This window comes from Pagrus pagrus (assembly GCF_965226575.1).
Source record: "Pagrus pagrus genome assembly, chromosome: 7".
Lineage (NCBI taxonomy): Eukaryota > Metazoa > Chordata > Actinopteri > Spariformes > Sparidae > Pagrus > Pagrus pagrus.
Window position 1 is genome coordinate 16,664,485 of NC_140191.1, and position 27,976 is coordinate 16,692,460.

Below are 27,976 nucleotides of genomic sequence, written 5' to 3' on the forward strand. Positions count from 1 at the left end.
TTATCGTGACGACGGAGATGCAACATGCAAACTAGAACATTTGGGAGCCATTATTGTACCGTGCCATTTAGGATTTAAATCGCCCTTTTCATAGGCAGAATTAGTGTCCTCCTTCCTCCTTGTCTGATGTTTGTTTGTGCACTGCTGGCTATTAAAGTTGTCCACGCAAAGCTTTCTCCCTCTGAATCTATGACAGCATTTCCAACAAGAACAGGATTCGTGGCATTACTGCAAAAAAGTTTCTAGTTGTTTCGTTAAAAAATAGATACGTCTGTTAACCCTTCTGTGGAGCTCAAGCTGAAATCCAAATCCAGAATTAAAAACTGATCAAGTTTAAAAGAAAGAAAGGTGGTAAATTAATTGTCACATGAGCTGACATCACAATTTGTTTTTATTTCCTAACAGGATATGAAATGACACTCCTATCCCAAAGTAACATTTTCATTGTCAAGAGAAATGACCCCCCCATGAACAGAAAGAACAGCAACGTAAAGAAATGATCACAAACAAATACTATATAAATATGTGGAGACTGAACTGCGTTTGTAGCTGTTCAGTCTTGACAGAGTTGATGAGTTGTCCGCAACACCACAGATGCCTCAGAACTTCTTCCACTTTTAAGTGTTAAAATGTGCAGAGCTGCCGCTGCGAGACAGTCCGCTGATCTCTGTATATCTGACAATTCACTTACTTCTAAAAACTAAAAAAGGAGTGTTGCATTTTAATAAAGGCTAGATCACACAGAAAACATGATTTCCAATAGGAGAGAAGTGCGCACATGATCTTTCACGCGGAGCTCGGTTGGCTTCATGTCTTTCACACCTTCGAAAAAACAAAACAAAAAACAGTCTTCGGGGCGAAATGCCCCCCCAACTACTCTATGTTAGTCCTGTGCAGGGCCAGGAACTGGCAAGGCTGTGGACGGGGTGGGGGCTGACATTACTGCTGGCCCTCCTCCTCACGCAGGAACTGGAACACTGAGGAGAAATCTTTATTGGCGTAACCGCGAGCGCACATCATACGGTACATCTGATGGGCTAAGGAGCCGAGAGGAACAGGCGTCTTTGTGTTGGTGGCTGTGTTCTGTGCGAGGCCGAGGTCCTGAAAAAAGAAAAGCAAACATACGTTGGAAAAACCACCGGAGCTGAAAATTGAACTCTTTAAACCAAAACCACCAGTCCACACACCACAGAGAATTTTTCTTTATGTTGTAATAATATGGGCTTGATTCCCTTTTAAGAGGGATGCAAACTACAGCTCACTGCATCATTTTAAGTGGTGTGACTGAAGTCAGAAATTCTTATTTTTTTGTCACATGCACGACATATGACTCAGAAATGAGTCGCTGACTAAATTATGATACATCTGACACGTAAGTACAGTATCTGAATGTTCTCATTATGGATTAATCTGTAGATTTTTTCCCAGATACTTGTTTAGTCTATAAAATGTCAAAAAAATTATCATCAACAATTTCCCAGAGACCAAAATGAAGCATTTAAAATTATTCTTTTGTCCAACCAACAGTTCAAAACACAAAAACTCTTCATTCACAGTCATCAGTAACAAAGAAAAGCAGTAAATGTTTGACATTCTCGTTTGAAAAATAACTGAAACGGTTAATCAATTATCAAAATAGTTGGCAATCAATTTTTACTGAATTAATCATTGCAGCTCTTTATGAATAAGAAGTTAACATGAGAACATTTTTGCATCCTTTTGTTTCTAAAACCATCCAGCTGATAGGAACAAATTATTTCTCCACACAAATAACAGGAAACCTAATTCTGACAGCCATAAAATGTGCTTAATTTCTTTGCATGTGTGATGACAAGGGCAACATTTCAACAGTAATACTAAAACCTGATTGCAGGCCCAGGAAACGGAGTACAATGCCAGAGGTCATCAAACTAACCTTAGCCATCAGCTGGGTGCCGAAGCCTCCCTGGTAGTTGTTCCCAGACGGGACTCCCTCCATGACTCCAGGCACAGGGTTGTAGGTGTCACTGGACCAGCATCGACCTGAACTCATGTTCAGGATCTTGGCCAACAGTTTGGGATCAAGACCGAGCCTGTGAGGGAAGACAAATTCCATGTTAACAAAGTGTGTTGCTTTTTTCTTTGATTTAGAAAGACAGCTATGCTGTTATTTGAGTTTTCACCTGATTCCCAGGTTCATCGTCTCTGAAGTCCCGATCATTCCAATAGCTAGAAGCATGTTGTTACAGATCTTAGCTGCCTGTAACAACATGATATTAGCATTAAATAACCTGAACACCATTTGAATTACTCATATTTTACTACTTAAAATGTACTCTCTTTTACACATACAACTTGTTAAAAAACACTTTATCTGAATGACAAATGCATCATGACAGTTTCAGGAAAATATGTCAAACATATGTCATACCTGTCCCGTTCCAACCTGACCACAGTACACCACATTGGCCCCCATGCAGCTGAGAAGTTCTTTGGCTGCAGTAAATTCCTCCTCTGCTCCTCCAACCATAAAAGTCAGTTTAGCCGAACTGGCAGCACCCACACCTGGGAATGAGAAGTTGTGCTTAGAAACACTCAACGGCATGCTAGCAAGCACAGATGGTTGGTATGTAGTGATTTTATAAAAGTTTCATCAGCTGAGTGTCAGTGAACAAAAGGCAAAATGAAGGCAAGTGATAAAACAAGCTCGTTCGTAGCTACAAGTAATGACTGTTACTCATAGCTGCTGTGTGAAAGTAGCTGGAGTAGCAGCTACCATCCTTAATGATACAACTTTGACAAAGAGTGGAAACATTTGTGGATTTTTTTTCCATGTAGAAAAACGTCATCGCTTTTAACACTGAAGCTCATCGTATCCTTTTAGAGCTCCAGAAACCGCATTAAAAAAAAGGTCCATGAAACTTTCCAAAGACGGCGAGTGTTTTGTGGCCTGATAACAGCCACATGGGTGCATATATTCTGTCTCACTACCCTTCATTATCCTGATTGACAAAGCTGGTCTTGGAACATCGAGGTGACGTGCAACCAGAACTTTTCCAGTGAGATAATTAAAAACATTTAAATGTCTTTGTTTGTTACTCGTGTCTTTCCTGTCAATTCTGTTCTATACTGTCAATAAAACAAAAAAATAAACTTAAAAAGAACAATAATATGACCATATATTTAGTATGGTACCTGAGCATAATCCAAAATAAGCTAAGTTAAATACATTTGTGGACGTGTCTAGTTGACATTTAATGCTTTTAGAGTGAGGAAAACATGTTTCCTTCAGCAGTTTTAAACTACAGGGACTAACTCACTGTAAATTTAGGGGAATTAACCATATATTGTGTGCAGCAATTATCAAAACAGAATTCCAATGTGACTTAAAGTGATAAAAATGAAAAACAGCATTGCATGCAAGGGGAAAGGCAATGTAAAAAAATAAGAAAAAGAAAAAAGCTAGTACAAAAAAGCAAAGTAAAGACAATAAATGGACAATAAATAGTGAACAATCACAGCCATTAAAAGGTATTAAAAGCAAGTATTTGAAAACGTGTCTTTTAAACAATAGACAATAAGTCAGTCAAAGCGTTGGGACTCTGTTGGAAGTCAGCCTTTGTCAAGATTTAGAAACAGCTGACATCTGGTTCACATGGGGTTAAAGCTCAGAGATATACACTAACCAGGTGGAAGCCACATGGGTGCCAAGAAATTAACCAACATAGTCTTGTAATTAATCCTAAAGTTTACAGGAAGCCAATGGAGAGAGGCCAAGATGGGTGTAATACATTTCCTCCTCCCTCGTCGTCATGAGCAGTCTGCCAGCAGCAGTTTGCTCCATCTAGTATGACTGTGCTGCTGAAGACAGGTGGGAGCTAACAGACGAGCCAAGAAATAGCTAAAGGGGAAATAGTTTCAAAATTCATATGAATTAGCTGTGATTAAAAAAAAAATGTATTGGGGTGGATGTCATTCACTGTACAGATTGTAAAGCCCATTGAGGCAATGTGATTGTGATTTTGGGCGATATAAATAAAACTGATTTGATTTGACTTTTGAGAACAGTCAAGTTGTCATCATGAACAACATTAAAAACTGATAGTGAATGACTTGTTAAAGAGATGGCAAAAATACATTTGAGGTTGAATAGTTTAAGTAATTAGCTACATCTGGAGGAAAGTAATACACACATTTTAACTTAAAAATATATTGAAATTCTGATTAAGAAATTGAACTTTGAGAAAATAAAATTGTGTCACAATCTAGTATTTAATTTTAAAGGCTACTGAAGAGCAAGACAAAGTACCCTGACAGAACAAAACCATACAGACCTGAAACACGGCCTTTGGTTAAAATACCAGAGCAGCTTTGTGTTTTTTCTCCAGTCGAAGCATTCCTCTCAACTGTGAAAAGCTCTTGACACTTTTAAAGTGAGAAAGGAGACCCGAAACTTGAGTGTTGTTTACAATTACAACCCTGTTTCTTTTTGAAGCATTTTGGAGAAGAACAAAAACTCATCTAAACAACTTAACAAGCAGACACTTATGTTATTTCAGGAAGGTCTACTAGAAAAATGTGTGGTGAGTCAAAGATTATCTGTCTCCATTTCATTTATTTCAGATGTCTACTCCAGCCTCTGATAAAGTAACCATTCTAGTCTAAGGAGAAATGAAAGATGGCAGTTATTTCATCTGGTCCTTAACAGTTTTTTTTTACCACGAAGAAACAACTATCAGACACATGCTGACTCAATTACGTCCCCACCACCATGTGTGCTTTTAAGTTTAAACTTTAACCACGCTGGATTAAACAGTCACTAGCGTGCCACTGTAATTTGATTTCCGTCTGACCACTGGAGATGTTCAAAAAGTTTCATTTAGGAGCTGATTGATGAGATGTATCAAAGTATGACATGCGCTTCAGTTCGCACTAGTTAAACTACCACCACACACATGCACAAGTTCAAGGCGGAAAGCCGGACAACTTTAATCCATGTGCACTACCACAGGACGGAAGCGTATAAATCATTACTAATCTTTAGGGCCAGGCTGTAAAATGGACCCAAATCAATTCAAAGAAAGTGGCTGTCCTGACGTTGACGAGGCCAAGTTCAAACAAACTGTGTTTCTGTGTGGACCCCCAGGAAAGTGAGAGCGCACACATTTTAAAGCGAGGAACATTTGTGGAGACAGAAGCTGCTCCTCCTTCTCCCCTTCTCCTTTAGATGGATGTCGTCGGTGCTGTTTATCAACCGTAAATGAAGCAAAAGGCGGCTTAAGTGCCAACACTGGATCTGCCACCTAAAACAAGTGCTGAAAGGTCCATTTAAAGTTCAGCAAGTTGACAAAACATTAAGAAAGCTCGTGAATTTAGTTAACATGATGCCCCAAGTGTCACAGTGCCTTCTATGTATTCTACAATACTGTTTAGGTTCAGTTTATTAGGATCCCCATTAGCTACTGCATTTCAGCAGCTATTTCACTGTATATACTGTAATACACTTCAGAACACAGAGTTAAGAATAGAGTTAAAACTTAACATTAACTAATCAAACTGCAGAAAATAATTCTGTAATTATTTTTGATAACTAATTGATCATTTAAGTAATTTTTTAAGCATGAATGGCAAAAAATTCACAAGTTCTAGCTGCGCAAATTTGAATACTTTCAGATTATCTCAGACTTCTATGATAGAAACTCCTCATGTCCCAGAGCTGCTCTCCACCTGTGGCCAAACACACAGCCGGAGATTGTCAAACAAAACACTGCCATCAGTTGCAAAGTTACGGCAAAAAACTAAATGTGATTAGTCGTTGTCAGAGCCCCCCAAACTGCAGAAAGTCCCGCCTGAAGAAATCAGCGTGCTGAATCGGTGCTCCGTTCTAAGTCACTTCTTAAAACACACTTGTATAAAGCTGCTTTTAACCCCTGATGTAGACGATTTCATCTTTGTTGTATTATTCAGGTTTTACTTACTTTTGTATTTTTAATGTATTAATACTTGATATGTTGTATGCCCTATGTACAGCACTTTGTAATGCCTAGTAACTGTTCTTAAAAAAGGTGCTATATGAATAAAGTTATAATTAACTCATTAGGCATGACAAAAACAAGATGTCAACTTATGACGAACAGTTTTAGCAAGTGTTTCCAAGCTCATGTAGCAATATACTTTATGCAATGTGTTTCACAAAGTGGTGAACCGCATCCCATCCTTGCTTGTGAAGGACTGATCCTTTCAAGGATGATCCTTTCATACCCAATCATGAAACTATCACCTGTTACCAATGAACCTGTTTACCTGTGGAATGTCCCAAACGGGTGTTTTTGGACTTTCAACAACTTTTCCAGTCTTTTGTTGTCCTTTTCCCAGTTGGCTTAAAACTTGCTGGCATGAATATTATGAGGAAAAACATGCAATACATTTTCTTTCTATACACTTTTCAATTGAGTGTATGTCAAAATAGGTTAGCGAATGATCACATTCTGTTATAATTTGTGTTTGTCAGCTTCTTAACTTTTTGGGAACTGGAGTTGCATAAAACAAAACATAAAACAAACAACTGATCAAGAAAATAATCAGTCAATTAATCAAGAAGAAAATAATTGCTAGTTGCTGCTTCGCTTGCTAGACTGGTTGGAATGACAATTTTCTTAACAGCCTCCAAAATGGCCTCAAGTCTCATCAACACCCCTCTTAAACTGGTTAAACAAAAACCAAACATTACAACCTGTGAGAGTTTATTAGAGGGCTTGCATTTGGTATAACAAGGTGAAGGTTAAAAACTGACACTAGAGAGCAATCTGTAACCTATACTTGATCAAAAATGTAAAATGTACCTCCTGATACAGGTGCATCCATAAAAACTGCCCCCATCTTCTCAGCAGCAGCGGCCATTTCTTTTGAGACAGCCGGGTCAATGGTGCTGGAGTCAATGAGTAGGGAGCCCTTCTTCACCTTTCTGTTGAGACAAGTTAACACTTGAGTATCTGACTTAAATCCATGAGGTTATTATGTACGTATTGAAGGAAAAACCACAATGTACTTGAGAATGCCGTTGGGTCCAGTGTACACTTCTATGACGTTGGGACTAGAGGGGAGCATGGTGATAATACGGTCGGCCTTTTCTGCTACCTCAGCAGGATTATCCACAATCTGAGGAAACACAGGATCTTGAGGTAAGAAGAGAACCAACAGATGGAAACTATCTAAAAATTGAAAAGCTGTCTGTACAGTCTACACTCTCACCTGAGCGCCCAGCTCTTGCACTTCTTTGCAGGACTCCGGGAACACATCTGTAGCAATGACTGGGTATCCGTGCTTCAGCAAGTTCTTTGCCATTGGGTTTCCCATATTGCCCAGACCAATAAACCCCACCGGTGTCTTCGAGGCCATAGACCTTGTGGAGACTACAACAAAACAGCCAAATGCATCAATGATAAGACACGGTATCTTTACAACATGTTCAAAAACAAAAATTCTGCCCACTTGTCATTAGGCAAGATGTCCCTTTCTCCTTAAGAGTCTTTATGTAATATCTTAGGTTCGTTTTATTTACATAAAAAAATCTAAGGGCAGGAGTACTTTCTGTTTGTATGAGGTGCTCTTTGGCTATGGATACACGTAGACTTAAAAATCACAAGGAAACTCCCAAAGGCACTCTTTTTAAACAATAAAAATGTATCAGGTGCTGTTACTGACATAATTCACTTATCAGATATCAGACTGAGGTCATTGGTTGATCGACAATTTTTCATTGCTCTCTTTGAAATTCTCTTATTACTTCTGACCTCATGTTTAGAAATCTACTTACTAGTAGTTGATAAAGCCTTGCCGTGCACTTGATTTGACGGAAAGGTGGGTTGGCGCATTTCTAGTTTTTCTTATGTAAATAATTCAATTTAGAGCCCGAGTGATATATTGATTAGTTGATATTATTGGCCTTTCACATAAAATATTGCTATCAGCGTGTATGTTGTCGATATATATGGAAACATTCAGGTTTAAAGAACAGTGCAGAAAACAAAGCTTGGGGTAATTTCAGTTCACTGTTGTCATTTTAGACAATGAAGTTTAACGTAAAATATCCTGCCTACAATACATATTTGTCGTGTTCGATAACCACATCTTAAGGATCACTGCGAAAAATGTCTACATATCTGCCTATATATCGATATCGGAGTGCCAGGTCCAAAATTCATTGTGTGTAATTCCAACATAATCGCCCTTCACTGTCAAAGTCACCTTATCTAACAGTACAAATCAATATTTACTTAACTACTTCCTGAATCTGATTACTGAACATTGTTTCAAAGGGCTTGCTTATTTCATTGTAAATTAAAGAACAATAAGTCAAAGAAGTAACTTTTACCCCTTGGGATTTATCTTTACATTATTAACAAAAAGATATCCTGTGAGGTTCAACTACCATTTGTTTACCCACAGTAAATATCAAAGGATAACAGAGATACATAAATATGTTTTCTGTGAAAAGAATATGATGTTTAAGTAGAAGAAGCTCAAAGCTGTCCTGTTAAAGAGCCACCTCCATCTCCCTGTGAAGGATCTGACTTGACAAAGAGCACGGTGACTGTTATTACATAATGTGCTTTAAATAAAAAGTCAGGACACAGGAGGACACAGGAGTATATGCTGACAATATAGCAGTCGAAACACAATTGCTGTCAGCACACAGCTCTGGCCAACGACCCAGCACGCAAACAAGACGTTATTTTAACAGAAAAGCTCCTTAACAAGTGGGCTGTGAGCTGCAGCTGCTGAACTCGGTCCAGCGAAAAATTAACTCAAACTTCTCTTCAAACATTTCGAGCAAAAGTAGTGTTTTCAGGCCACAAACAGCTCTCAAGTGACAACCTGAGCGTGTGAACGAAGCGCAGCGACGTGCACGATACGTCTACAGTGTCAGTTTGTTCCGCTTACCAAATGCAAAGTCTGCATGCTTGCAACACCTTCCAACAAGGTACCGAGACCCTCTCAACACAGCGGCCATGCTTCTTTCCTCTTGACCTTACGTCTGACGTCAGAGTACGTGCATTAATGGCGGATCGTCCCGCCAATCAAATAACAAGCTCTGCGCAGCACGGCCTCCCAACTCAGCCAATGAGCTGCGGGGGCGGGCCTGAAGTGTATGCGCTCTCATAGCAACATAGACTATAATAATGTGTATATTTATAACTTTACATTGGATATGAATCACTAACTCCCTTCTTTATATCCACTGTGGTGGGATTAGTAGCACTTAAAGTATTAAAACTAAACTACTTAACATTTATATAAGCTTTCATTTAATCATTATTACGGACACATTGATGTGTGAAGGTTTTACTGTTGTAGTTGGACAAGGTGGAACTAATTTGAACGCTATACTTGTACTCTAGTCTATGAAAATGCAGCATATTTTATGATTGAGTTGAAATTCAGATTTTCATGAAAAATATATATAAAACGTAATCAGTTACTGGTTATAGTTTTTAAATAAATATAGTGAATTAAAAAGTACAATATAGTACTAACATGTCGTGGAGGAGAGGTATAAAGTAAAACAGTTTTAGGTAAAGTATAAGTACCTAAAACTGTTTAGTTAGTTACATTTCACTATTGTTATCAATAGATTCTTATGGATACTAATACATTTTAAGTTTCATGTATGTGAATGCGTCCTCTTGTAAAATAAAATAACCTTTATTATATCTCTTGCTCGCATTATGTCATACACATATATATGTACATATAAACGAAATAAAAATGTACTTTTATAACGCTGTTTCACTGTCTGCTATGAAAATTATCACATTTTTAAAACATTTCGGACGGGTGGGATTCCCAGGCAGGTCCCCTTTCCGGAAATGACGTAATGTTGTTATTATTCCAGGAAGAGGGGACGGGAAAGCACTGAACTGCGTCAACAATTGTTTTTATGATACAGTCGGATTTCAGCTGCTCTTCAACATGACAACTGGGTATGTTTAAGGTTTATTTTTATAAACGTAACAAATAATACCTCCGCTTCGACTCGAGCGACGATGTTGCTAACTGTTCACGTTAGCTAACCTTGTCCTCCAGTTGATAGCAGTGCTCTGTGGTTAGCTGTTGTGTTTTCCGTTAAGGGCGTTGTAATGTTACTAAATCAACTTAACGTTTTGTCGTTAGTTATTAAATGTAAATTTGCTTGGTAGATTATACAATGCCTAAGAATATATGTCAATTTGCCTTATGCTTAACGCGCCATCTTGTCAAGTAAAGCGTGTTGCTAACGTTAGCTAGTTAGCTAGCAGCATGGCTAACGTAACCAGATATGATCAGTGTTTTCACATTAGGCCTCGTCTCGTCGCTTGTAGTTGCTAGTTGTCAATTTCAGCCATTCCCAGTTACTTTTTCCAAATTTCTACTTAGTGATTCACATCATGTTGAGAACTTATTCGATTGCTGTAAATGACATCAGTGTTTAGAGTTTCCGATCATCCTCCGAGGTAATGTTTTGACTGTCACAGGCCTAATTACGTCGGACAAAATTATATGAGCTGAGGCCCAAATGGAAAATCTACCCTGAAGTAGAACTCATGTGGCCTTGTTGTTAGTATGAAGTTCAAATTAAGGTCATTTATATTAAGAAGAGTCCGCTGTCATCTAATTCATCGTGAATGAGGTGGCACTGTGACTGTATTTAGGGTTGGTATAACCCCAACGTAATGTGGCCTAAAAAGGCATCACAGGTAAATACTAGCCTACTTATGACACTCAAAGTAAAGCTATCCTGCAAACAATGACTCAATGAAATAATAAAGTCTTGTATGTATCACGTGTATAAGTGTAAAAGTTTTGGGGACAAAATTTAATGAAACCATATTATTTGGAAACTGAAAACTGAACCATCTGTTTTTCTTTATGTATTGAAACACAAGTGTATACAAATTAAATAATATAAGTATCCTTTTTGAGGAAAGGAAAGTCCAGTACAGTCATAAAGTATTTCAACTTAAGAGAAAAGTTTCAGTTTTGCATTCGAGGAAAGGAGCTGTGACCTACATCTTGAGGATGCTGTTTTATATAATCATTTGTATATCTATATAATCCTTTGTATATCTAGAAATATTACATTACAATTATATATTTATCATGAGTTTGTCTTCACCTGGTTTTTCAGTCATTGGTAAATACATTACTGGACTAAGACCAATTAAGAGTCCACTGAAAGGTATAATTATTTTATGACAGCCATCAATACTATGTAGGGTGCTCCAGATAAATAAAAATTGTATGGAGAAGACTAAAGTCACATTGACCTATTGCAGTCTTTTTCCATCATGTGTTGGAAGAAAGAGGTCATGACTCATACTGTAAACTTTGGTGTAATGGAGCTTGCTTGGATTCCCCACTGACAAATTACCATTTTGCTGGTCATGTGAGAGCAACTTCCCGGTGGCAAACTTGGGTTTTTTAAAAACTTTATCTTATCAAGGACTTCCCAGCAGTCCACTTAAGATGAAAATGTCTCACTCCAGGAGAAGTAACACAATTGGCAATACAGTCCTACAGTTAGATCCAAGTAACATTTAGCAATAAAATCCTTCAATTTAAACATTTCCTAAATTGGGACACAGATCGCATGTCTCTTTTTGCCGATCAAGCAAGGACAAAACAAAACACTGCTGGTTGACTTTCACTACCCTTTAAAATGATACTTATCTCCTGAATAAAGCTATTCAGGGCTTGAACACATGAGCTTCACACTAATGTTTAAATTAACAATTAGGTCAATAACCGATGCCAATATTGATTGTTTGTTGTAGTTTATTTTGTTTTTGTTGTTATTTTTTTACTGCTGCGGTGCCATCAATGAAGAAATGAAGAAATCTTCATTCTAAAAAAATAACAGAATTGTTTTAAAGTCAATTAGTCCTTTGTTACATTTTCTTTGAAAGACTGCATATTTCATCATACAAATTTATGAAGCAAGCTCATACCCTTAGAAACAGATCATGTGATGGCAGGGATGTCCTGATTCAGTATCTCATGTGTCAGCGAAAAATTGATGTGACCCGTCATCAGTAAATATTTGCTCATAGATTGATATCATTCACTCAGTTTTACTGTTTAGAACTCACTTGCTTCTTCACTTACTCTCATTGTAATAAATAGTATTTTAGTTGTTTCTGTGTTTATTATTGTTTCTAATAATCATACATTTTGCTGTTTGTCTCTTCCTTTGTAGCCACTGCTGAGTAATTTATGGCACTGTTCCTGGACGGGACTTTATTGAGCAACAACATGGACACATCGAACTTTGCCCACGTCATCTTCCAGAATGTGGGGAAGAGTTACCTGCCCCACGCTGCACTGGAGTGTCATTACACCCTGACGCAGTTCATCAAACCAAATCCAAAGGACTGGGTTGGCATATTCAAGGTGAGCAACCCTCTTCAGTGTATTGTAACAGTGCATATAAATAATTCTCATCATTATTTGTAGTTGTAGAAGTAGTATTGCAGTGTGTATTCTAATGACTAGAGCATATTCTGTATTATGTGTTTGAAGGTGAATCTCTGACTGTCTTGATGATAATAACATCTTGGCTATCTTAGCATGACTTCAAATCTATGAATCCGTGCCATTGAACTCATCGAACACATGCAGCTATACTTCAGGTTTCAGGAAGGAATGGATCATGTTGACCCCCAGCACACACTATAGTGTCCCGTGTGGATATTGCTTTAGGAGCAGATTAAATCCAATACAGTAGTACTAATTTATTTAGCCTCATTTGTAGTGAATCGTGTATGTAGACAGAAGCATAGGACTCCAAGCTCCTCTGGACCGACATGCTTTTTAAAAATTTTTTAATCTACCAGAGATTAGATTAAATAAACCAGATAAAAATAATCAAACTAATGGCTCTTTCTGTGGGTGTGTGTTGCATCCTGCCTGAATGTGCTTCTGGTGTTAAGAGGCACAAATAAATGTGTATCATAGAGACAGAGTGCAATGCGTCACACTCTAAAAAAACACGCCCACCAGAAGGAAAACAGTCAGTGGCAAAATATGCAGCCAAGGGCTGAAGCGCTAACAAAACTGCTGCGAAAGAAAACCCCAAATGCATTGCAGCAGTTGTGTACTTCTTACTTTCTCACACTTGCATTGTCTTTGCTCCAACCAGCTGTTTATTCTGATAACAACAGATTCATATTAGGTCTTTCACAGCCAACTTTGTAGTAATATGCTCCAGAAATAGCAAAAACAATGAAAGAAACTAAAATGGCACTTATTATTGTGCACAGCTGTCATATGTTGTTGGCCATGGCATTGCAATCAAGTCTGGTCCATTATCAAATAAAACATATTTTAGATCCTTAATAGATCCAGATTTTTATTTAGATTTGCATCCAATTATACTCACTCATCGATACCAGCTATCTAAATACATGATACCTGATTTTTGTCATCAGGATTCATGCATTATCCTCTGAGAAATTAATGAAAGTGTTGAAAACGCCTGTCTCACAATGTCAAAGAAAGTGAGTAAGAATTAGTGGATCCATGCCTTTATTCAGATCCACACCAGTTTTTGTGTGATCCTGCTGACCAACCAACCAACCAACAAACAAACAAACAAAATAAAGGACTCGGCTGGGCTCAGCAAATTACTCTACAACAAACATTGTCATCACAACAGCACCTGATATTGAATTTGGAAGCCCTCTTTTAACATACATCCTGCAGAAATAACACTTTTACCACCAAAAACAAACTTATTAGAGCATTTTTGCAGAGTTTATTACTCCACACAGAACTTTAGGCATACTGAATGTCAGGATCCCCAGTTGTCTCATTCTTCCTGCTGATGCCTGTGTCCGCGTTGGTTTTGTTAAATGCTCAGTTTTTCAGTTAGTTAGTTCTGTGTTTTTTTTACCCTGTTGGTAGTACATACTACCACACAGCAGTTTTTAAGCATTTTTCTGTTGTTTGCTAACAGACAAGTGACAAGCAGGCACATTCATGCAATACAAAGTGGATGGGCGGGACTTATTTGCGCTCTGTTTCTATGTGCTTATTATTAAGGCATTCTGTAATGCCATTAAACCAGCCAAGACAAATTATTGCAGTTCTGCTGAACATCAGACATTTTTATTGTTTATGTTTTTGTAAGTGATGAAAACAATACATGTATTCTATATCTGAAAAGCTTGTGTCCATGATTCATACACTTATTATGTGCTATTCATGATCTTTTTGTGGTTTCATGAAATTGATGTATACAGATGTTTTTTTGCCAAGCCCCACTGAGAAATGAGGTCATGTTAGGATACCGGAGGAGGATCAGCTAATGTCTGGAGGCTGTTTAAAATATGGATTCGGCACTCTGTTGTAGCTGGATGCCACATCATATTGTGTTTAGCCTCAAGGTAGGCACCAACTGGCAGCGTAGATCTTAAAATCACTAATTCCTTGAGCCTCTAAAACACATAGCTGAGCTGGAAAAGGCTGAGCGCAAGATCGTAAATTGTGTAAATGTTCTTGGCAGTGCTGACAGATGAGACGGTTGTTGCCAAGTTGTAGTGTTTGTATGCATAGAGATACCTGGGTAGGCTGTGCTCAGCCATCAGTGTTCGCTCCTAAACACACATTTAGTTGCTCTTAGCTCCCAGCCAAACAGAGCTAATTGTGCCTTAGATTGTTTGGATTGCTAACACTTTCTCTGGGTTTGTCTCTTTGGTATGCTCTTGACCTGAATATAGTTTCAAATGTTTCTAGTTAAGTGATGCAGGTGTGGCTAGAAAATGTCCTGTGGTTTAGGCGGTTGAAAAGTTGAACTGTTGAAAAAATTATAAGTTTGACCTAAAATGAAACTGATTTATTTACATTTTTTTTAATTTATGGATTCACATGTCAGACTAAAATAATTTACAAATGTTTAAATTATACTCTTACTCGACAATTCAAAGAAAAGCTTAGTATGCTATTGGTGATAAATAGATGGGAGACAGGTTCTTGTTTGCACATGGACAAAAGCAGCCTTTGGCCCTTTGATGTTGGAACATTTACCATGCTGCGTGAAGCAAAGTTGCTCTCGGCTTCATGGAGGAATGTTGTTGGGACAGGTTGTCAGAGTGGCCTCGGAGAAAGCAAGCACGGCTTTATAATTAACCTGTCTCCAAGCACAGCCTATCCGCGTGATTCATGAAGGAGTCGCTCCCAAATTTATACAGTCTGACTGGCACATAGACAATACATTACCTCCTGCAGCAACATTGCCACTGGCTTCTGTCAGCTTTTTTGCAGATCTTCGCTTGTTGGAATAATGGTGACATGTCATGTTTAAATATACCTGTTGCATTGGTAGCTTGTAACTGCTTGTATGTGTGTGGAGATTTTACTCTTGCAGCGTCGCCTGCTTCAGTCTGTTTTTTTATGGTGTCGATACACCGTCACTACCTCCTCTCCCTCCATTTATGCACACCACAGACCAGTCTGTTATAAGTGAAAGAGTTCCTCTCAGAGTTTTCAGCCACCACCACCTCTGCAGTTCTAATGAGTGGACTGGTAAGGGCTAGCCTTCAGTAATGACACTCACTAACTAGGTGCATGTTTTAATTGCTTCCTGTTCTTTACTGCTGGAGGCTGGAGCTGCACCAGTAACAATTGGGGGTTTTTGAGAGCCAGAGCCTTCTATCTCTGGCTCTGATGAACACTTGCGGTATTGTAGCTGTAGGCTGTTTGTACACAGGTGAGAAAGTGAACTGCCCAGATAGTGAAAAAAAGCCTGTCTACATCAGAAACATCTGTTGCAACAGCATCTATAAACATCTGCAGGAATATTTCAAATATAGTTCGTGCAAAACTTTGAGAGTCACATCACACGACTCAAATCTATGTGGCAGAGGCTGGGTTGATTGGGCTTGTTGTGGATGCGTGTGTGTGCCAGAGTGTGCACGCCGAGAGCCAGCCAGCTCGATGTGACTCTTGATTTTGTTTGACAGTTTTATGGCAGCGGGCTGAAGTTATGTATGTACTTTCTATAACCCCCCCCTCATCAGCCATCAGTTAACAACACATAAAATGCGTATAATTACATTTTGGTTTTCATTTTCAAGTCACCTATGTATAAAATTTTCACCTATTTTCCTCTTCCTGTTTAAAGTGAGTTGTAGCTACAATTTCACAGTTAGGCCTGTTCATGACAAGGGCCAAGCCACATGCACGTGGTGACCAGGAGCTGGAGTGGTTTGAAGAAGTGATCATTTTTCTCGTTAGGAGAAATATCACAGTTTGCATGGACTTGTTCCATCATCTCGACATAGATTGAAACCCCCGTGATTAAAGTAATAAGGCAGTTTGAAATATTTTGGAAGTGGCACTGGTGGATTCAGGGAAGTCTCCCTGTTAATCCTCCATTGTTATTATCTTACACTGATGTGGTGAGAACGTCTGGTTGAATGGATTCTCCACAATGTCTCACAGGTCGGTTGGAGCACAGCGAGGGACTATTACACATTCTTGTGGTCGCCTCTCCCTGAGAACTATGTGGAAGGCACCGCAGTCCACAGAACAGTGGTCTTTCAGGGTAAGATCATACCATAGTTTTATATAACTTTGACACCTTTTAATAACCACATATCAGAGCGCTGTTCAGAGGATTGTTAAAACTTTAATACCAAATCAGTGGATTGAGTTAAATGAGGAATTTTCCCCAGGGATCTCTGTTCTGGTGTTAATGACATTTCAGTTTATGTGCTTTTTTATGTTTTTTACACTTTTTATAAAGTCATATAGAGTGACACGAAGGAGAGGAAGACATGTCTTACTAGCTTTCAAGATTCAAAGCCACAACATGAGCAGTCTATGTTCCAGATCACTGAGTCACCGCAGCACAGTTTTTCAGTCATATCTCAACACTTATTCCAAAGTTATAACATATATATTTATATTTGAGCCCCTGGGCCTCCTCTCAGACAAAGCGCCCCTCACCCCTCCTTAGTTTACTTGCCTATTTTTGCTCAATTCCGGGATGCCTATGAGATCATGATTCTGCTTTTTGGTCCCAGACACTCAATAATTGAGTCAAGATAACCTTATGTTGCTTTTTGAAACAATTTCTACATCAAATACATTAAAAGGACCCGTCCTTCAGGCATTTATTAGTTCCTGATCCTAGGGAAGTGGGAAAAACAGTAAAACTTCCCCAAACTACTGTATCTTGGAACTTCCTCTTTAACCAAATCACACACATTTGGGCTATTTTATGTGATCTCCCTTTAATAACTAATTTAATAGTTTTGAAAACCGTAAAGATAAATTAAGGACTGGGGGGACTTTAAGGTTGTTGTTGTTGTTGTTGCTTTACTGACTGAATGTCGTTCTTCCCCAGGATATTACGTGCCCAATGACGACGGCGAGTTCTACCAGTTCTGTTATGTGACCCACAAAGGGGAGATCCGGGGAGCCAGCACGCCTTTTCAGTTTCGTGCCAACAGCCCTTCAGAGGACGAGCTGCTGACTGTGGAGGATGAGTGCAACTCTGACATCCTGGTGGTCACAACCAAGGCTGGCTTCCTTGAGGTACGGCACACGTCGGCAGCGCTACTGAATATATAAGTGTTCTCAGATCTGATTTAGCTGTCACATCTTAAAACGGGAGTTCATATGTTTCATAAGCATATAATTCACAGTGGTGAACAATTCACAATTATTCACTGGGTTTGTCAGGATTGTGATTATTATGATGGACGATATTTTGTCCCAGAAGTAAATGCGATCAATGATATAATTCTCATTAAAAGATTTTAAGCCACTGACATATTGATAATATAATAGCATACTAGTGCAAGTACACAGTTTAAAGAGCAATGAACTGGAATTGGAGAAAAAAATATAAATGTATATTAATTAAATAAAACATGAATAAAATAAAACCACACAACAAAAGCAAAACATAAAATGTAAAAGAAAAACTCTGCACTCAAGTCTTACAATTATAGAGAACACCCTTCTGGTTATTCTGCCATTTTTGTTGGCTTAATGTAACAGACATGCACATGAACACAACCGGCATTATCGAGTTCATGTTCATACATATGTAGATAGGTGAATGAGATATATATGATAAGTTGATAACTATCGTGACGGTCCTATTATATGCTATTTGAGCATGGTGGTATACTTTGGCGGCAAAGTAAATGATTACGTGAATGGCCTGAACATCTTGAACAATTTATCTTTGTGTGCAGCAAAAGGTGGAAGAAGCCCAGAGAGAGAAAGAAGAGCTGGTCAAAAACATGGCCCTCCTGCAGCAGGAGAAGGAGCAGCTTGAAGCCGAGAAGGAGAGCCTGCAGAAGGAGTGTGAGCAGGAGAAAGAAACATGTGCCCAGCTGAGAAGAGAGAACCAAGTAAGCTGAGATCCGACTGAGCCCATTTTTGAAGGCGGATAAGATCGACAACATTTAGGGAGGGGAGAAAAATGTTTGTTGCTGTTGTAAAAATGTTTTCAGTGAAGCAAGAGGCCTTGTTCCTTTTTTGTTTTATGTTGTTCTTGGTTGTTAATTGAGCAGAACATACTGATAAAAGTGCTAAATTATATGATTGATGTTCTAGTTCTTGTAGTTATTCATGGACAGTTTTACATTTGGCCAAACAGTCTCTTAGCACCCCCTAGCGAAAGACTGCAAACGTGCAGAGCTACCCAAACTCGTGATTCACTTAAAGTATAAATCAAACTCTGACAGATATGAATGTCTGTATTATCAAAGTTGTAATTCAACTTTTTATAGCATAGCATTAAGTCTTAAAAGGAGTGTCAGTAATAATTCATATTGCTGTCCTCTGCTATAAATCTGCTGGTTTTAAAATGGCTTTCAGATGAAAACATGATTACAGATTTTGTGGCTGTTAATTTTATGACTATACTTTTATATGATTTTTTTATGTGGTGTGAATATAAAGATTCCAAAATTCTGTCTATAAACAAACTGTAAAAAAAATCATTTCCCTTTGCTTTTTTGATGTCATCGTTTAAGTTCGAAAGCTCTGCAACAAGGCATTATGTTCAATTTGATTTAGATTTGCCTTTCAAGGACAATAAAGTTTTTATGTTTTGAACAAGCTTAGAGTCAAAGACAGAGATGGAAAGTGGTATACTACTCAGAAGTAACCATTATTTTGTCATATCTAGATTTATGCAGGTCTTACCTCAAATTGGAGTGATTTTTTTATTTTATGAATGACACCGATACGACTGAACTGAAGCGTTTTTGTCTTCTGTGTTTTATTTGCTGTGCGTTTTTTTTTTCTTGTAGTTTTATTTCACTTGTTTTCAACAGTATATTTTATTCTCTCCCAGGACGTACAGAATTCTTCTCAGGCCTTTCAAGAGGAGAAAGAGGAGGTAAAGAGGAGGCTGGAGGAGGCCACAGCCAGAGTTATACAGTTGGAGGAAGATCTGATTGGAGTCACCCAGAAAGGTTTACAAAAGGAAACTGAGCTGGACAGGTGAGTTCAGGATGGAGGGGGTTGTTGCAGATTCACTGTATTTCTGGATTTTGTTACTTTTACCTGGTTACTGCGTTACTCAAAACATTATTTGGGAGAGTTTTAGATTTAATCTTGAAATTATGTTAAGTTGTAACATCAACTCAAGAGGAAACACAGCTTGCTAGTGTACTCATCTCACACCTCCTTGTTTCCGATGTAAGTTATTACTACATCAAGGAAAGGAAAAGTAGCTGGCCACTTTTATTTTCTGCCAGCAGCTTGTTTTATCTGTGAGTGGTGCATGAAAACAGCAAAAACTGTTGGTTATTTTAAACTGTTGGTTATTTCAAACACTGAATGTCAGCGTGGTCACAAGTTATATCACCCATTACAGTATCTAACAATTTTTCTGTCCCTTTTCCTTAGTCTGAAGGATAGAGTGAAGAAACTTATGGCAGAGAAGGAGGCACTTGAATCTCATCTCAAGAATGAGAAAGATGAGAAGGAACTTTACAAGGTAATGCACTGATATTATGAATATGTTTCTTGTGTCTATTTAGTCAAAAGATTTGCATTATCACATAAAGATTATTAACAAAATAAAGCATGTCAAGGTTCTGGTAGGTCGCAGCTGTGTCCTTTCATGTAACATGATCATTATGTTAATGGGGTCGGCTTCGGTTGGCTGCTATGTTTGTGACAGTTTTATAATCTGTACAGTTAATAATATCTTGTTCTATTAGATTCGCCCAAATTAGAGGTCCAGGTCACTGACTTTCCTGTTTTTGTTTTTACTGCTGTGATTATTCTACACACTCTCGCCCAACATTTAGTCTAAACAAGGCATGTCTTATTCTGTCTTCCTCTGGTCCGTCTGGTGTTTCAGCGTCTTTGTTGTGGTGGGCACCACACAGGAACTGGGAGTGCCACACAGTGTACTGTCGCCACGGAAATGAAACCTAAAAACCCCATACCTAATTTAACTTGCACTATCACACTGGGGCTGTTGCACGGGGAAAACTTTATGGGCCTATCTCAATCTCTGTTTTGTAATTGAGGTCATGCAACATTTATTTTAATAGTCATATGCTCTTTGGTACATGATCGTGATTGGTGTTGTATAAATGAGGCAAAAGCCAACGATTCATGTTTTATAACTTGTGTTTTATAACTTCTTCTGCGTGTGTGTGGGCATGTGTTTGCATCTGTGTGTGTGTGTGTGTGTGTGTGTGCGTGCCAGATTCACCTGAAAAACCGGGAGCTGGAAAACACTAAGCTGAGTGCAGAGCTGCAGATGCTGAAGTCTGTGGACGTGAACAAGGAGAACACCATTGCCCAGTTTAAAGAGGAGGTGGGACGCATGCAGGCGTGCCTCAATGAGAAGGAGAAACAGCACAGAGAAATCATGGCCAAAGTTTCTCCCTTGGTATAAAGACCTTTGTTTTAAAGCTTTAGTTGAAGATAAATTCTTAAGTCATATGATAATTTGAAGATTATTAAAAACAAGAACAGGAATAATCGAAACCATATTGACACATAACCCTTCACCTTAAACGTGTTTGTCTCTGGCAGGGAGATATGAAGGCCCTGAAGGAGCAGCTGCGTCAGAAGGAGGAGCAGCTCCAGGCTAACCAGCAACAGTCTTCCCTGTTAGCTGCTGAGTTGAGGGATGCCTCCAGCACCCGTGACCGGACCATGTCTGAACTCTACCACATGAAGTTAGAGGCCGATTCCCTCCGCCAGGCCAAGGCTGAAGCTCAGGCCCAGTGCGGCCGCCTGGAGCGCCTGGTGGAGCAGATGAAGGCAGAGGCCAAGCAGGAAGCTGTAAGGATAATTATCAATCTGCTAACAGGGTTTATTGATTTAATTAGCTTTATATTGCACATTGCATTTATTAGGAGACACGGTTGATATAATGGTAGACAGCAGGAAGGTGATGTTCCAGTGTGGAAAACATTAGATAGATTTTCATCGTACCGATGAGGAAAAAGATTTTAAAACAAGAATTCAAATTCAAAAATATTTGATATAATGTATTTAATAATATCCGAGAACATATATGTATGTACACATCTACATGTGGCCATAATTTAAATAAGTAATAAGAAATCATTTTCAACAAATATCTCAAAAATGTTATCCCAAACATCAGATCTAACTTTTTGAGAACTTAAAAGTAAGTGTTTGTGTATATCACAGTAAAATGTATCATTATTTCTTCACAGACCAACTATATTAAATATAAATAAATCATAATAGTTCTGTACATTTTGTCCAGCTGTATTCTAAGTGTGGTATGTTTTGGTGAAGCCTGTGAACAAAAAGAACAATATGATGGAAACGGAAACAAAACGTTTTTCAGAGGGGGTTTTTCTGGTCCTGCCTGTGAAGGAAACTGTTCAGACATAGTCATATCGACACTAAATATAAAAAAAAAAATCAACATTCTCCCCTGAACAGTTCAGTTTCTTGGGGTACATAACCTTTCACATGACAACAGCTTTGTGATTGTGTACATTTGATTGTACTCCTCTATTTTAAAAAGGCTAATAGACATTGTTGATGTTTACTCACAATCCTAAATCCAAAAGGTGCTAATAATAATAATAATAATAATAATAATAATAATAATAATAATAATGGCACCTTCTATATCTGCAATTCTGTCTTTACGACCTCAGATGGGTCCTTGCACTTGGCCCAATACTGTGTATGGTGATATTTATGTAATGTTTTTGTGTCACCAGACCAAAGCAGAGGAAGAAGCTGCTGCAGACCCAGCTGTTTTAGCGGAGCTGCAGAGAGAAGTGGAGGACCTGAAGCTGCGGCTGCACATGGCTGCAGAACACTACAAGGAGAAATACAAGGAATGTCAGCGACTGCAAAAACAAGTGCTCAGACTCTCTGAACAGCAAGGGGTAGGTCCCACAGGATACCAGCCAGCATACTGTATACTTGTCCCCGACAAGTGAAAGAGCAGAACTTGGATCAGATTTCTGCCACACTGTGCCTGCATAACACGTCTCATTAAATGCCCTCAGAGTTAAAAGGTTCACCACTTGTTATTGCTAATTTATTGAACCGAATAAATTGTAAAACACCTTACGATTAGACAAATTCATCTTTTTTCAGCATTTAGTGTGCTTATGTAAAACATTAACACATGCACATTTGAATGTGTCTTTGTAAAATTAATACAAACTTAGTTAAGTAAACAAGAAAATCTAATCCACTGTGTTACTGTGACATCTTGTAATTGTCTTTGGAAGATTTGGTTTGTTTGTGTTTTTACTAAAGTTCATTTTTTGCTGTGTACTGATCCTGTGTGTATCCAGCTCATGCATGTATCAATTAATGTCCTTTCATTTAGTTGTTTCTGTCCTCTAGTTGCATTTGTAGCTGATTTTAATGTTTTTTTCCCCTGTTTGAAGGAGCTGAAGAGAAGCTCAGCACAAGAGGCCACAATAATCCCTGCATCAGTGAGTCCAGACACATCGGTGCCAGGTAAGTTTTATCTGACTTTGCCATATTTTAAGTTATAGATTGAATAATTGCATTGAATATTTAGTCAAAATCATGGAAACAGTTCTTAATATTGTGTTAGTTTACCAGCAGTGTAATTTCTTAGTTGGTTGCCTTGTCTTATATATTTTTTCAGTTGATCAGTATTTTTTATTTTGGACTCTGCTCCTTGATGTACTGGTATGTAGGTGGGTTGTAATAATATGTCACTGACTGTTGTCCCTTGTTGTCCTCACAGGGAGTCCAGGTTCTGCTGATCCCATGCTGGAGGCCATCATCCAGGAGAAGCTCAAAGGCATCAGCAGAGAGGCGTCTGACAGGAACGACAAGTACAGGAAATGCAAGCAGATGCTGGTGGTAAGAAACTTTATATTTTTGCATGTTCTTAAGACAGAGGAATATGTTAAAAAGAGCACTGGTTGATGTCTGACTGCCCTTTAGGAGGAGAAGGATCGTAGCTGCATGTTTGCTGATGAGTTGGCCAAGATGGAAGTGAAATTTAAGGAACAATTGAAGACTAATGAGAACCTGAAACTGCAGTTGGCAGCAGAGGAAGATCGCTACAAGGTCAGTTCATTAGTGCATACACTTACTGTAGCACTGCGCTCAGGTCGTTTGCTGATTGTGTCGCTCTGTTGCTTTCGAAGCAGGGCTGTCTTTGGACACTTACTGTGTTTTTACCGCTGGGTATGGCTGGTCTAGCTCAGGGATCGAGCCTTTGATGCTATCTCTTTCTTCCCTTGAACACAGACGCTCTGACAGTGTTGTTTATGAGCAGGCCTATCTGTGAGACGACATTTTACTGCTGTTTATGTCAGGCTCTGGAGACAAGCGAAGCTTGGCTCTGTGGAGTCATCTCCAGTTGCTTGCCTAATGCTGTGCTTGGCTCAGGTCAGGCGGATATTTGCTTAGTGTCTCAGAGGAATTCAAACAGGTTGTTTTGCTTTGAGCGGTATTGTTCATAAATCAGTCCTCTGCAAAGGGAAGCCTTTTATGGCTGTGATCGATTAATGTCACGCACTGAGGTCTGAGAGTATTTCAATGATTTGGTTTGCAATCAGCAGCACATGTCAGATGTTTGTGAGCTGAAAATGTCCCTTATTTCTTCTGTTTTTGTGTCTTTTATTCACTTCAGAGCCAGGTAGCTGAGAAGGGCCGGGAGCTGAAGGAACTGAAGGACACGCTCGCACTTGTTGTTAAGGAGAAGGAAAAACTGGAGGGGGTTAGTGACAGCTTTCATTTTCTCTTTTATAGACTTCTTCCACTCTAAAAATTCCCTGAAAAGTGCCATTCCTCTGCCATTTTCCCTCTCCCAATCTGGTCTGTGTTTAATATGCCTCTAATTGTAGAAGCAAAGTAAATGAGTTCTTATTTTCCATTCCATTACTTTGGACCACAGCAAGGTCCTCGCTGGCCTGAAATATTGCTTCGAGGTAATGCTGTTACAGCTAAGAGGAGCAGAATGACCCAATTTGAGGTTTAGACTGTAAATTAAATTGGCGTCTGCAACTAACATCAATAAAACACAGCGTCCCATTCCCTTTGAAAATGAGAAGGGTTTCTTTTTTAATGAAAGCGCTAATTAAACTGTTTGTGTGAGCGAGAGAAAAAGCTAGAAGTTGCAGCTCTGGAGCTGCTGTGTGATTTTAAGCCGTGATATATTACTTTCCTTGACAGACTGGGAGGCATAGAGAGACGAAACCAGATATGTAGCTACACAGAAAACATGCTCATGCACATAGTAGCATTTATTTTTGCTACTGGTCTTTAGTTTAGTTTAAATGCTGCTGTTTCCTCCCCAGGAGCTTCAGAAGCCAAGCAGCAGCAGCAGGAAGGGAGATCAGGGAGCCGGTGAGAAAACCAGTTTGGAGAGTAACCAGTCCAGTGTGCCTTTATTCCTGCAGTACCCTGTCCCATACACCCAGGATGCCCCCACCCCTCTGCTGGTCTCTCAGAGCCCCAGCAAGCTTCATTTTGGGAACCCTTACTCCATCTCTGACTCAAAAGGTTGGTATCCTTTTCACAAAGTAGCACAAACATTTGTGTTTAAAAATTCCCCAGTAACAATTGGCAGAAATCACTGGCTTGTATTTACAGTAGCTATGTCTCTGAATCTTCTCCCTGCAGATGAGGGGGATGAGGAGTTCTCAGATGACCAGCTGCTCAGGCTGCCCCCTGTGGGTCCACCCTCCTGGGACAGTAATGTGGTGTGTATCCAACCCACCCGCAACCACAGCCGGCCAGAAGGCCACGAGGAGTCAGAGGAGAAGCAAAACAACAACAATGTAAGCCTCTCAGACTGTGCTGTGTTTATTCTCTCCCATGTGCAGTATGCAGTTTAATCCTCATCCAACCAACATATTTAACATACAAGGACAGTCGACGGGGTCCATGAAGCCCCCACAAACAAACTACTGTAAGAAACAACCATCCTAGCAAAATGTAAAATGTTTAGTTATGCAATTAATGTAATTTGGGAAAAAGCGACTACTACCTACAAGCTTATTTACATTCATTGATTCTGGTATCATTTAGTTTTCTAAATGCAACAGCGTTAGCAACATGCCACCACTAACAGCCCGGCTACTGTCCAGAGCAAAAAACAACTGTAAGAATCTCAATTTGACCTATAAAACCCTGATCTCAGAACAATAAAAAGGTAAAACAGCTGATTGTATAAATAAAAGGGCAGTTTTTGTTAATTACTGATCTCGTAGAAAGAATTACAGTTTTGATCTCTCACAAGTCCCGCTGTTGTGGGGAAATGCATATTAGCAGGGGAACAGACTTTGACATAACACTGGCGCTCTCCATCGAGTGAATGCCCGTCCACTCACTCTTCTCTTACCCCAGTTTCTATCAGTCTTTCTCTTTGTCGAGGGCTTCCTCCATCAGCGGGTTATTTTTCTTTTGCAATGTAGCGTTTCCACAGTTATTCCAGATAAAAACAATGCCTCTTACTGTTTTGGTTGCGCAGTGGCAGATGTGATACATCTGGCATCCCCCAGAACCCCAAGACATTGGTATTTTTAAAAAGCACTGATTAAAGTATTTAAGCCCTAAATAAATCAATAATATAAAGTCATTAGGGACAAATTGATTGACAAAGTCATGGAAAAGAAGGAGAAAGAAAGAAAAGATTGAATAAAGCGCTTGTTAGATATGACAAAAGGTTGGTAGGATTAAGTTGAATACTAATGATTTACTTCCTTTACTTACTTGTGTTAAATATTCTCATATGTAAGTTGATTTTCTTTATTAAATGTGGTTTTTCCTCTCTCTCTCTCTCTCTCTCTCTCAGGATAATACCAACGAACAGCCTGCAGCAACTGAAACCCACAGCCCATTTGTGAATGATGGACAAACTGCCTTCTGCTTTGATCCCAGGTAAAACACAACCCACACACCCAAACTCTCATAAATGCCATCCAAGTTTGCTGCACACTACGATTTTCTAAACCTGTGCATTGTAACATGTGTAAAGTGTTTGTTCTGCTGCGCAGCCCCCTTTTGTTGGTATTAGTCCAGCAGCAGGCCACCCACGTCGCATCAGACAGATGCTCTTTATTAGCCTGCGCTCCTGGTTTGCCCACATCATCACTTCACTGCTTATTAACGTGAGCTTTCTCTCCCCGCCTCTCTCTCTTTCTCTTCTTCTGTCCTCTTCCCACGTGTGCAGCATGGACATGAAGCGATGTCCACTGTGTGAGGTCATCTTCCCGCCCAACTACGACCAGAGCAAGTTCGAGGAGCATGTGGAGAGCCACTGGAAAATCTGCCCCATGTGCAGCGAGCAGTTCCCGCTGGACTGCGACCAGAAGGTGTTTGAGAATCACGTGCTCACTCACTTCGACGGCCACCCGCTCAACTTCGACTAAAGAAACAGAGAGTCAGCACATCCGGTCTGCCTACTTCCTGTCACCACTGAAATAATTCACTCTGCACTCTTTTCTGCATGTAACGGTGTGAAGATCCACTCTTTAGGACTTTACTGACTTTCGCTTTGTTACTTCAACTTAGAGAAACACTTTGAAGTGATGTGACATTTTGAAATGACATCCTAATTCAGTGTAAATGGTAGGGCTACCGAATCTGTTTGCAAATCAGAAGGTTTTTTTATAGGTGGCAGATTTCCCTTCATTTGAATTTGAGGAATAATTTTGGGGGATAAGACTGTTGTACGTATAAATAACGACTTTAAATTGACTCGGCTACACAGATCTGTTGCTACAGGACGTAACGAATCAGGGAAAGAGATAAGTGTTTACCAAACTTGCATTTAAAACATCCAACCAAATGGTCCCCCCCCCTGAAACATCACTGTACGTCATTTGCGCATTCTTTATAGACAGCAGCCTTGTTGCACTATATGCAGTCAGGGAGATATCTTCAGTGATTACATTCAGACATGATTATACAGTATATCATCAGATCATCTATTTTAGAATAATTAAAGCCAATGATATTGTGAAAGCCTTGATTATGTCTTTGTGTATGATAGATTTGTGTTACGTTAGGTTTCCTTTGTTTTGATTTTACTTATTTAATTGGGTTTTTGTGTCAGGATTCTTTAGAACCTTCATATCATCAGCTAATCAGTGCATGCTGAGCTTACGTTCGATTCCCTCTTTTCGTTCTTCTCTTTTACAGCATTAAGTTATTTCATTCATAGAAATATTTCATTTGTTAAGTGAGTTTCATGTATCTAATATGAGCTAATAAAGTCAGTTTGAAACTGAACTGTGTCCAGTTATTAATGGAGATGGAACAAGATCATATTTTTCTTACTTTGTGCAGTAGCTGATGACGAGTAGCGAGCAGATACCAGTGTGTTTAAAGAGCACAGGCTATGCTCATTTTCAGCTTCATACTTTTATTTTGGCATGCTTTAGTGCTCAAAAAACACATCAGTTTTCTCATCCTGTTCAGTGTGTATTCCACCTCTGTCTAAAATACGATCAATAGAATATCCAGGCTGCTCTGATTTGTC

At 39.1% G+C, this 27,976-nt stretch overlaps 2 protein-coding genes across 5 annotated transcripts; one reads left to right on the plus strand and one right to left on the minus strand.

The window, feature by feature from the left end:
• Positions 1–373: 373 nt before the first annotated feature.
• On the minus strand, positions 374–9,028 carry hibadhb (3-hydroxyisobutyrate dehydrogenase b). The gene is made up of 8 exons (XM_084357406.1): positions 8,923–9,028; positions 7,231–7,391; positions 7,028–7,137; positions 6,822–6,943; positions 2,411–2,544; positions 2,163–2,239; positions 1,916–2,072; positions 374–1,101 (listed from the first exon to the last, which is right to left on the minus strand). The coding sequence occupies exons 1-8, from the start codon at positions 8,990–8,992 to the stop codon at positions 940–942; spliced, it is 993 nt and encodes a 330-aa protein (XP_084213532.1). The 5' UTR covers positions 8,993–9,028; the 3' UTR covers positions 374–939.
• An 820-nt stretch (positions 9,029–9,848) lies between these two features.
• tax1bp1b (Tax1 (human T-cell leukemia virus type I) binding protein 1b) lies at positions 9,849–27,726 on the plus strand. 4 transcript variants are annotated; one of them, XM_084357496.1, is made up of 18 exons: positions 9,849–9,962; positions 12,215–12,408; positions 16,459–16,561; positions 17,366–17,556; positions 18,225–18,383; positions 19,334–19,482; positions 19,891–19,981; positions 20,705–20,890; positions 21,037–21,288; positions 22,212–22,382; positions 22,896–22,968; positions 23,225–23,343; positions 23,428–23,553; positions 24,122–24,208; positions 24,789–24,993; positions 25,114–25,271; positions 26,288–26,373; positions 26,666–27,726. In XM_084357496.1, the coding sequence occupies exons 2-18, from the start codon at positions 12,232–12,234 to the stop codon at positions 26,862–26,864; spliced, it is 2,532 nt and encodes an 843-aa protein (XP_084213622.1). In that variant the 5' UTR covers positions 9,849–9,962; positions 12,215–12,231; the 3' UTR covers positions 26,865–27,726. The 4 variants fall into 4 exon arrangements, with proteins under 4 accessions (XP_084213622.1, XP_084213623.1, XP_084213624.1 ...); XM_084357497.1 differs by having other exon boundaries at positions 24,891–24,993; XM_084357498.1 differs by lacking the exon at positions 23,428–23,553.
• The last annotated feature ends 250 nt before the right edge of the window (positions 27,727–27,976 follow it).